Source organism: Ailuropoda melanoleuca, chromosome 14 (genome assembly GCF_002007445.2).
Source record: "Ailuropoda melanoleuca isolate Jingjing chromosome 14, ASM200744v2, whole genome shotgun sequence".
NCBI classification, from domain to species: domain Eukaryota; kingdom Metazoa; phylum Chordata; class Mammalia; order Carnivora; family Ursidae; genus Ailuropoda; species Ailuropoda melanoleuca.
This window is the reverse complement of record NC_048231.1, coordinates 58,785,180-58,796,992: the sequence shown is the minus strand read 5'-3', so window position 1 is coordinate 58,796,992 and position 11,813 is coordinate 58,785,180. Positions and strand designations below refer to the sequence as shown.

The window sequence follows — 11,813 nt, the reverse complement described above, 5'->3', positions numbered from 1 at the left end:
ATCGAGCCCCACGTCAGGCTCCTCAGCTATGAGCCTGCTTCTTCCTCTCCCACTCTCCCTGCTTGTGTTCCCTCTCTCGCTGGCTGTCTCTAATCTCTGTCTAATAAATAAATAAAAAATCTTAAAAAAAAAAAAAAAAGATTCTCTCTCCCTCTGCACCTGACCCCTATGTTTGCACTCTCTCTCTCTAAAATAAATAAATAAATCCTTAAAAAGAAAAAAACACCAATGCTAGATCAAACAAGTCTGTATTTTTTTTTTAAGATTTTATATATTTATTTGAGAGCAAGACAGAGACAGCGAGAGAGAGCACGAACAGGGAGGAGAGGGAGAAGCAGGCTCCCCGCTAAGCAGAGAGCCGTTCACGGGTCTTGATCCCAGGACCTTGGGATCACGACCTGAGCTGAAGGCAGACACCTAACCAACTGAGCCACTCAGGCGCCCCATAAGTCTATATTTTTATAAGGGGCACAAAAAAGCATTTGACTAAAAAACAAAGACTACAAATTTTATTTAAATCAAATTCATCTTATATTTCAAATTACTTGGGATATAAGCAAGTTCATTAGTTAAGCTCTGAATCCTAAATGAAATTCCTTCATTTGTTAATATGATCTGACTTATTTTTGAGGGGGAAACAAAGTGGAAGGCTTAAGAAAGTAACTACATTAATTTTCTAATTTCAATTGTGATTAAGAAAGATGTGCAGAATAGCTACTAAAACCACTAGGCAAAAGGTTGCTGAGGAACTCTATAAAAGAATCAAACTGACAATACCTGGCTCTGCTGGTCAATCTTAACATCACTAACAGTAAGATAATCAGACTTAACATTAACTGATGTGATGCAACAGAGAGCACGGAGCACTACTTATAAGGTTCTTGCCAAAACAAGATTGAACCTTAATCTAATCGAGCCTCTACCTTTAACAACTAGTTTATAAGAAACACAAGGGTTAGAGGAACAAGTAAAAGAATACCATAAAGAATCAACAGGAAAAATCCAAAGAACTTGATTTCTTCAACAAATAAATGGAATTTTTAAAAAATATTGACAAGTTTTGAAGTTGGGTGTTGGGGGCATGGGAATTCGTTATACTGTTCTTTCTACTCTGATGTATGTTTGAAATTCTCCATAATAAAAAGTTTTTTGAGGGATGCCTGGGTGGCTCAGTCATCTGAGCGCCTGACTCTTGATTTCGGCTAAGGTCATTATCTCAGGGTCGTGAAATTGAGCCCCAAGTCGGGATCTGCACTCAGCACGGAGTTTCCTAAGATTTTTTTCTCCCCCTGTCCCTCGGTCCTTCCCCGGCTCGCACACATGCTCTCTCTCAAATAAATAAAAATATATATTTTTTAAAGTTTTCTTAAAAGAAAGAAATATATCAAATGTACCTATGTAAAACACAACTGACATATTCAAAAACATTTGTAAAATGAAAATAGTCTTCAAATACTAACACAGTAGTGGTACTTGAGAAATCTCTTAAGAATACACTACACAGGGACACCTGGGTGGCTCAGTCAGTAAAGTGTCTGCCTTCAGCTCAGGTCATGATCCTGGGGTCCTGGGATCAGGCCCCTCTGCCTGCCACTTCCCCTACATGTGCTCTCTCTTTGACAAATAAACAAATAAAATCTTAATTAAAAAAAAAAAAAAGAATACACTACACATTTCCATGGTGTCTTTGCATCATGTTTGCCAAAGCCCACACTTGACATGTTTATTTTTGTGCATGAACTTTGTTATCACCATGCAAATCATGGGACATGTTGGCATGTGGTGGGCCAAAGACTGTGTCAGTGCTGCAATCTCAGCCTGGGCTGGTATGTACCCCTTAATATAGCTCATACTGGCCATGTAGTTGAGCACATGCAGTAATGGCAGTGGGGTGAGAATCCTTAGCCTCACACACAGGTGGAAAAAAAAAAAAAAGTAAGAAAAGAATACATGACACACTATTTATGTGGGTTAACCAGGGGATTTAGAGAGAGCAGCCTGCACTGAAGAGAAAAAAGGGACTTGAGAAATGTTCTTCATATACACACTTGGGCAAAAATAAAAGTCAGATAATAAAAATTACATTTAATCTCAAACATGTTCTTAAACAGACTTATTATATTAAGTTCCCTTAGTCACATGTACAAGATGGTTTCATTTATTTTTCCTCATTATGTTCTTAAGATGCAACATGGATTAAATCATAACAAACCAAAAATGTAGTACTGATGACTCAAAGATTCAAAAATGCCTACTTACTATCTCCCCAAAAAGTGCCAAAATAACAATCTCAGAAAGTTCCATATATGATGTGGCTTCAGACTTCAAAACCTGCCTTCAAAAGCTGATGAAAAAATAATTTCCAACCCTCTGACCATATAATAAATTGTGAGGAAGAATAAAAAGCTAAAAAAAAATTAAGAATGAAAATATTACAAATGTACTTCTCACACACTCTTTCAGAAGAGGCTATTAGAAGTGTACTCTACCAAAAGAACGCACAAGCTAAGTAAGATGATGTAATAGGTTAAAGAAAACATGAGATCCAGCCAGGAAAGAGGCAAAGTCATCCATCAAAGGGAGCTTCCAGGATGACTGCTGGGCACCAGACACCAAGAGTGTTCTGTGCAAATTACAGCCATGTGATTCACAGGACAGATGTGCTGAAGGCTATCACCAAGATCCCCACTGCCACTGTACTATTTTACTGACCTCCGGACACATTGCCTAGGGGAGCCTGACCCAAATTCTCAATTGCACTTGGCTTGTTTAGACCAAGTAATAATGAAGTTCCTACTCTTCCCTCCACCCCCATTCCCTGCCACATAGATTAGCTGAGGCCTCTCATCCCACACAAAACGTTCTGCTTTGACCTACTCCTAAAACTTTGAGGTGGACAATAGTGATCTTAGAAGCAAAAAAATACATAGTAACTCATCCCCTCTAACCATATTCCTGCCCAAGGCCCACCACCTGGCCCATACTTCTGCCCTGCCCGAGGTCCTGTGGAAGCCCTTGACCTTGCCCACTGACTACCCCAGGATTCTTGTCAACTCCCAGGGAAGCAAGACAGGTTAGCCAGAGACTGTTCAGTATATACTGTCATGGGAGCTTTTATCCAAAAGTGGCAATTCTATGCTAACCTTATAATAACTAAATTTGTGCTCGCTACTGGTCTTTTCAAAAATGAAATCCTAGATGTTGTGGGACAAAGCACTGTCCTACAACAACAAAGAAAAACAATGGAATAAGGACAGCAAAAATCCATTATCGGGGGGGGCTTACAATTGTGAAAGGGTCAAAAGTAGTCCTTTAAAGGTACTCCTAACATTCTATTCTTAATCTGTATAGTGGGAACAAAAGTATTCATTTTACTACTATTCTTAAAACTTTCACATATTTTATACATTCTTCTGTATGATACAGAACTGCTATAAATGGTTGTGAAAATTGTTCACTACACAAGCGGCCTAAGGAGGAGAGTAGGGCTGACATCCAGTCCACACTTTACTTACCAAGACCTAGTTACTGGGGCAAGAGTGTTCCTGCCCCCAACCACAAAAGGGTGCCTTCTCTTTCCAACGGGCTTGCCAAGCATGCCCCATAGCACTCCATCCATTTAGAGGTGGCACCTTTTCCAAATTCACATTGCTCTATTTTCCTCTCAGAGCAGTGCTCCTCAAATTCTGATGTGCATATAAATGACCTAGAGAATCTAGTTATAATGAAGATCCTGATTTAGAAGGTCTAAGAGAAAGGGGACCTATTACATTTCTAACCAGCTGTAACACCTCTGCTGCTGGTTCACAGCCCATATGACAATCACAGAATTTAGATTTATATTTTTTGCCTATAAATCTAATTAGAATATAGGTTTCAGGAGGGTAGGAATTTTGTCTCTTTTGTCCACTGCCATATCCCTGATGTTTGGAAGAGAACCTTGCACACACTAAGGGTTTGATAAATATTTACCGAATTTAAAAAAAAAAAAGCAAAGTTTGCTTCCTTAGTAAAAATCAAAGTACTTATGTCCGACTTCCAAAAGTTAAAATTAGACCTTATTATTTAAAATGAAATCAATATAATAATACTCAAATAACAATTTAGAAAACATGTGGTAGGGAAAAAAAGAAAATACGTATTTGAAAAAACATTTAAAAATTTTAAATTCAAAAGAATCTATACTAAGTTACCCCAATATCTCTGGCTATCCCACCCCAATTAAACAAGCTATACAAAATCCCCTTCAGAAAAACTGCTATAATTGACTCCTGGACAATTCCCTGAGAAGGTAACAGAGTTAAGTACACTGGATAACAAAAGTAGATGCCTACTACCCCCCCAGAAACAGGACTTCAAGGGAATTAAATATACAACAAGTAAATTCAAATGAAATCTTAATAACAAGAAAGTCAAAAGCATGATATACTGCTTAAGGAGGACTGGCCCAAATGGGATGCACAGAAATGCATTCTGGGCAACAAAATGGCAATATGAAGCCAAAAAGTAGAAAGGTAAAATCTACCCAACGACCTTCTCAATGAATATCAATATTTACAACAGGGTAGGAACAATCTTTATTCTTCCAGAAAAAAAAAAAGAAATGAAGATTTTAAAAACTGTTACTGGTGTAAGAAAAAATGTGCCAAGAAATTCAGTTATAATAATAAAAATCTTCTGAACATACAATATTCTAGAATAACATGATGAATTAACAACAACAACAACAAAAAATGTCACCTTTCCCCTTCGTCCATTTCCTCCATCCTGATCTTCCCACTGCCAGTCCACTCCTCGTACCACTCTGGCACCTGCAAAGATCCCTCTGGCTGTAATCTTCTTAGATTTTCTACGAGACTCTAACAGAACCCTAAAAATAAAAGTATTTATTTTTAAATTACATAAAAGCAGGTTAACCATAATTTATCTATTTTTATATACGTAAATTTTTCTTTTTCGGAGAGTGAAGGTGGTAGGGGGGATGATGATCCCAAGCAGGCTCCACACCCAGCACAGAGCCCAATGCCAGGCTCAATCTCACGACCCTGAGATCATGACCTAAGCTAAAATCATGGGTTGGATGCCTAATTGACTGAGCCACCCAGGTGCCCCGCCACTAATTTTTTTTTTAAGATTTTTAAAATTCATTTTAGAGAGAAAGTAAGCAAGTGTGGGGAGGGGGCAGAGGGAGAGAATCTCAAACAGACTCCCCACTGTGCATGGAGCCTGACCTGGGACTTAATCCCATGACTCTGAAATCATGACCTGAGCCAAAATCAAGAGTCAGATGCTCAACCAACTGAGCCACCCAGGCACCCCAATTTATTTTTAAAAATAAAATTATAAAAAAGGCTATTTTAAAAATATAAAAGATTTCTTTGTTCTAGTTAATACCTTAATAGCAAGATACATAAATACCTTTACATTCCACAGGTGATGATGATGACAGTAGTAGTAGTTAGAAAAATAATAATATCTAATATTTACTGAGCTTTTACTGTAAGTAAAGGACTTACAAAAGTGTAAAAGTCTATTACACTCCTTAAGAGAAGGTATTGTTATTTTATCCATTTTACAAATGAGGAAACAGAGTCTCAAAGAGGTAAGTCATTTATCCCCGGTCACAAAAGCTAAATTATAATGGAATGGAATCAATAGATGAATCCAGTCTAACCACTTCAGAGCATCACTATATCCTTCACCACTTCAGAAGTGGCAAACTCAAATCCCTACAACTGTCAGGGAAGAACATAAATTAAGGCCAAAAACGTAACACCACGTCAACAACAAATGGCAAGCAGCACTTGATCCCAGGCTCAGGAAGACAAGAGGTAGTGGTACGGACTTTGGTGAACTCAAGACCATGATTTGTCTAAAGGGTACAGATGCTCCTCTGTCAGACAACTGTTACCATGAACAAATGCCCAGTGTTGACAGTCTTTGGGTATGTGTGTGTGTGTGCTTGCGCGTGTGTACGCGCACACATACATGTGTTCAAAAATTTAGAGCACAGTATGGGCCAAGTAAAATACATCAGTGGCCTGGATTTGACCTAACACTAACTTGTCTCCAAAGTACTGAATACTTACAGAGGACTATGGACCTTGAAAAAATTGTACACTCAACAATCTGGACCAGCTTGGTTCTCCAAGGCCCTCATTCCCTTATTCTTCTATATCCTTCTCATTCATAAAATCAAAAAGGTTTGGGGTTTTTCCTTTTGTTTTGCTAATTTTACCTCATTATTTTATTCATTTCTAGAATGTCTTTGTTATACCCTAACTTTAAAAAGTGTAACCAAAAGACAAGAATAAACAACTTGTTCATAACTACTCAGTTAATAAACAGCAGGACCAGGATTTGAATTGGGACAGTCTTTTTTTTTTTTTTTATGATTTTATTTATTTATTTGACAGAGAGAGAGAAAGAGAGAGAAAGACAGCACAAGCAGGGGGAGTAGCAGGCAGAGGGAGAGAGAGAAGCAGGCTCCCCACGGAGCAGAGAGCCCAACACGGGGCTCCATCCCAGGACCCTGGGCTCATGACCCGACCCAAAGGCAGACACTTAACTGACTGAGCCACCCAGGCATCCCTGAACTGGGACAGTTTTATGCCTAAATCCATTTTTCTAATACTTCTGCTGCCTCCCTATGACTGGCTAGATTCTTGCTCCTATACGTTATTCCTATCTATCTACATAAGAAGATTCAATCATCTGAAACTCTGTACCAATTCACAATTAATATTCCTCCCTCTTTGCTAAGACACTTAATACTAATACTCTCTATATACAGTTTAAAACATCATGTGATAATCACTATTGGTCAAATAATCCCTTAGCTTATAAACTTTTTAAGAAGAAAAAGGAAAAAAGGATACTGTGCTTTAAGGGCACCTGGGTGGCTCAGTTGGTTGAGTGTCCAACTCTTGATTTCGGCTCAGGTCATGATCTCAAGGTCATGAGATTGAGCCCCGCATCAGGCTCCACACTCAGCAGGGAGTCTGCTTGAGATTCTCTCTCTCTCTTTCCCTCTGCCCCTTCCCCTGCTTACTTGCCCCCCCACCAAATAAATCTTAAAAAAAAAAAAAACACTGTGTTTTAGTTGTCTTCAAATTTACAAGCATAGTAGCTGCTATAGAGTCTTAATAAATGCCTGTTGATTCAATCAATGGGCCCTAGTGTTCATCCGGCTGAGATCAACAGAACAGAATGCACAGTTAAAAGAAAATAGTGAGCCTTTCTTGGGTTGCCCTTGCATTTCCAAATATTGAGGAGTGCCAAGTCTCCACGCCAGAGAAAGCATAGCCCAGATTATCTTGAAAAAATACATACAGCTCCATCTTTACAGAGCTCTTTTCTCACTAAATGGCAGGCCTGGTCCCCATCTAGCCTAATATCTCCTACGTCCTAGTGCTGAACCAGCTGTCAGAAGCTATTTCCAAATCCTATTTTTAAGGCTGAATAGTATAAAAAATTGAATGCCAAGAAGGAATTACAATTGAAGAAAAATTGTTTACCCTACCGCTCACTTCCTGGTGTAGTAATTCTATAAAAGCGATGTCTTAAATGATGTTTATCTCCATGATAACAAACAGTGCACAAATCATAATTTGTACATTCTGCACATTTCCATCGAATGCCAATGATTGGTTGCTGGCGGCAGGTATCACACATGGTTCCATCATGCTTGATGCCTATTAAAACAAAGATACATGCTTACATTAACTACAAGCATTATTTACTTGAATACTATTCCCTGGGGGAAAAATAAAAACAGCATTTTATAAAGTAATTCAGTAAAGTAGGAAACAGTATTTCAAATGCACCATATATAGTTTCAAGCCAACATATTTCAAGTATTTTAATCAGTACAAGTTATAGACTAAACCTTTTCTATCATTTCTTTCTTCATTAGTAAGAGTACTTCTTGGTAGCACTTTTTTTGCTGTCATTCGAATACAAACTGAAACTTAGGTTCAATCTAGTGACAGAAAGAATCATTTACTACCAAGTAGATGTTTCAGACTTCAAATACTCAGAATCTTTTGAGGAATTTCAACCTATTCTCTAGGTAAACAATTACTCCAAAAGAAAAAAAACAAGTTTAGCCTCTTGATATCATGGAAACAAACTATCAATTAATTTAAGCATCTATCCTTAGGTATTGACAAACTCCCCACCCTAAACAACAAACTTTAGGAAAAGATTACCAAGTAAGTTTCTCAGTGTAAAAGGAAACTACATACTATATTCAAGATTGCTGTTCGTTTGTCTTCCTTACGGAAGAAGAATAAAGGCTGGAAAAAGGAAATAAGCAATTGGTAATATGACCTCCACTAAAAATGATCACATGAATGACACAATTAGAACTATAAAAGGGGGGGGGCGCCTCGGTGGCTCAGTCGGTTAAGCATCTGCCTTTGGTTCTGGTCACAGGCCACAATCCCATCAGGTTCCCTGCTCAGCGGGGAGCCTGCTTCTTCCTCTCCCTCTGTCCCTCCCCCACTATCATGTTCTGTCTCCTCTCTCTCCCAAATAAATAAAATCTTAAAAAAAAACTATAAAAGGTACCACTATAAAGTAATGAAAATAAATAACATTTTTGGGTAACAAGACTGGGGATAATGGTCACTATTCTATTTAGATCACTTGATAAATTAAAACTAGAAGTTTTTTGGGGCGCCTGGGTGGCACAGCAGTTAAGCATCTGCCTTCGGGTCAGGGCGTGATCCCAGCGTTATGGGATCGAGCCCCACATCAGGCTCCTCCTCTGGGAGCCTGCTTCTTCCTCTCCCACTCCCCCTGCTTGTGTTCCCTCTCTCGCTGGCTGTCTCTATCTCTGTCGAATAAATAAATAAAATCTTTAAAAAAAAATAAAATAAAACTAGAAGTTTTTTAAACAATGTGGGACCTGTGAACATCAGTGTCACTACTTTACGGTAATATATGATGAGGCCCAATATGGAAATACAAGCAAGCACTGTATTGTCCATTCAACACTAACACTCCTGGATTTGAGTTCTGGCTTTCACTAGCTATTGTGCCCTTAAAAGAGTCATCTTAACTTAAGTATTTACATATAAAATAATAGTATTTATTTCAAGAAAATGGGGGAGCAGAGAAGGTGGGGTTTAAATGAAACCAGATTGTTCATGTTGAAGGTGGTAACTGGGACGCTCATTATATAATTCCCTATTTTGCGCAAGTTTAGAAATTTTCCATAATTAAATAAAAGGAGTCACTTTAGTTCTCAGAACCTCTGTTCCCTTTGGAGAAGGCATTATGTTCTTTAAAGTTAAGGGCTGTTTTATGGGGCGCCTGGGTGGCTCAGTCGTTAAGCGTCTGCCTTAGGCTCAGGGCGTGATCCCAGAGTTCTGGGATCGAGTCCCACACCAGGCTCCTCCACTAGGAGCCTGCTTCTTCCTCTCCCACTCCCCCTGCTTGTGTTCCCTCTCTCTCGCTGGCTGTCTCTCTCTCTGTTAAATAAATAAATAAAATCTTTACAAAAAAAAATAAAGGTAAGGGCTGTTCTAAGAAGAAAGAATGCGCTACATATGTAAGATCTAGAGCTCAAAAGTAAAGTTATTACTAAACTCTAGAAGAACTGATACACTATTGCTGCTTCCTGATAAGGGGGAAAAAACCCTGCATAATTAATTTTGTATATTCAAGTTTAAAATCCCATAAGGTAACTATTTTCTTTTCTTTTTTTTAAAGATTTATTTATTTATTTGAGAGAGAGAGACAGCCAGCGAGAGAGGGAACACAAGCAGGGGGAGTGGGAGAGGAAGAAGCAGGCTCATAGCGGAGGAGCCTGATGTGGGGCTGGATCCCAGAATGCCGGGATCACGCCCTGAGCCGAAGGCAGACGCTTAAGGACTGCGCCACCCAGTCGCCCCCGGAAGGTAACTATTTTCTAAATAAAGAGCCAAACATGAAGATAAACTTGTGCCTGAGCTGAGATGGTTTATAAAAAGGGGGCCGGTCAGAGGAAGAACAGTAGAAGGAAGTTGGGATGCCTAATGAACTACAAAGGAGCACAACACCCAACACCAAGTATGTTCCATCTGCAAACCTTCCACAGTCTCCTGTCATACAAATGCTTGACTGCAGGGACAGGGAAGATGGCAGACATCAGTACCTACTGATTTCATTCAGTAACTATTTTACTGCTACTGTGGGCAGGCCCTCTGCTGCTTTCAAGTATCATCCCTGGTGTAGTATGGAGAACAGAAAGGAAGAAAATTAAAGTGGCTAGAGAAAAGGGGTCAAATTGTAAGAAGTTTACACAACAGTCCAGGTGAAAATAATGGTACTTTAAGCCAGGATAAAGCTAGTAAAATTGGAGAGAAAACAGTCATAAGAGATTTAGGACTTGGTGGCTATGGGTTAGAAAACAATAGATGTAGAAAGTAACCATTTATACCAAAAGGTATAAATGAGATCATTCAAGAGAAAACAAATAAATAAGAGGTATTTAGGAACAAACAGTACAATAACTGAAATCTAGAACTGCTCTACTTAAAAAAAAGAGAGTCATTAACAAGAAAAAAAAAAAGAAAAAGAAAAGAAAAAAACAAATAAGCACATACTTAAAATTTCAAGTCCAGGGACACCTGGGTGGCTCAGTCAGTTAAGCATCTGCCTTCAGCTTGGGTCATGATCCCAGACCCCCGGGATCGAGGGATCGAGTCCCACATCCGACTCCCTGCTCAGCAGGGAGCCTGCTTCTTCCTTTCCCTCTGTTGCTCCCTCTGCTTGTGCTCTCTCTTTCACTGACAAATAAATAAATAAAATCTTTACAAAAAAAAATTGCAAGTCCAGGCCTCTATTAATAGATACTCATCTAAGAAACAAAAAGAAAAAAGAATCAGGACAAGTTTCCTAGAAATACTGGATGAGTGGACCCTTCAAAGGAAGGAAGAACACTGTGTATTCAGTGAACCAGGAGCAGCTTCATTGTTAGGCAGCAATTTGAAATATTGTCAGAGACTTAGAAATAAATTATAGTCAGGCTGGGAAATAACAAGACATGATTTCTGACTTGCAGATTTAAATTGTTGCATTAAATGGTAAAAACAAAAGTATCTGATTTAAGAAACTAGTTCTCTAACTCACTACCTAGGTAACGTAAAGAATTAATTAACTACTACTCTGGAATCAATATTCTCATCTATCAATTGAGAAAATACTTCCTTTCATGTGCGTTACAGGCTGAATGCATTCCCCTCCCCCTAAAATTCATATGTCGTAGCCCTAACCGTCCCCGTGCTGGCATTTGGAGATGAGACCTATGGGAGTTAACTAGGCATAGAAGAGGTAATGAGGGTGAGGCCTCCATAATGAGATTAGCGTCCTTAAAAGAAGGGAAAGAGCTAAGAAGTCTCCCACTCTCTGCCACATGAGGACCCAGCTAGAAGGCAACACACCAGAAAGACAATGCTCACCAAGGAACCGAATTAGCTAGCACCTTGATCTTGGACTGCCCAACCTCCAGAACTACAGGTAATAAATCCTTGTTGTTAAACCACCCACTCTATGGTAGTTTGTTATGGCAGCCCAAGCAGACAAAGATAATACAGTAAGGGACCTTGTGATGCTAAAGTGATATATAGAGGTAAAAACACTTTGAAAGGCTTTAAAGTAAATGCAAATATAAAGAATTACACTGTACTTAATTTAATCTTTTAAGATTTTATTTATTTATTTGACAGAGAGAGAGACAGCCAGTGAGAGAGGGAACACGAGCGGGGGAGTGGGAGAGGAAGAAGCAGGCTCATAGCGGAGGAGCCTGATGTGGGGCTCGATCCCAT

The 11,813-nt window shown here is 39.0% G+C and overlaps 1 protein-coding gene across 1 annotated transcript in view; it reads right to left on the bottom strand.

Moving 5' to 3' along the window:
* The window catches only part of MIB1 (mindbomb E3 ubiquitin protein ligase 1), a 128,678-nt gene that overhangs the window by 99,588 nt on the left and 17,277 nt on the right, over positions 1-11,813 (bottom strand). Inside the window, exons 2-3 of the mRNA XM_034643299.1 lie at positions 7,523-7,694; positions 4,741-4,870 (exon numbers count right to left, since the gene is read on the bottom strand). Of these exons, the coding sequence (XP_034499190.1) occupies positions 4,741-4,870; positions 7,523-7,694 (302 nt within the window). The remainder of the gene's footprint in view (positions 1-4,740; positions 4,871-7,522; positions 7,695-11,813) is intronic.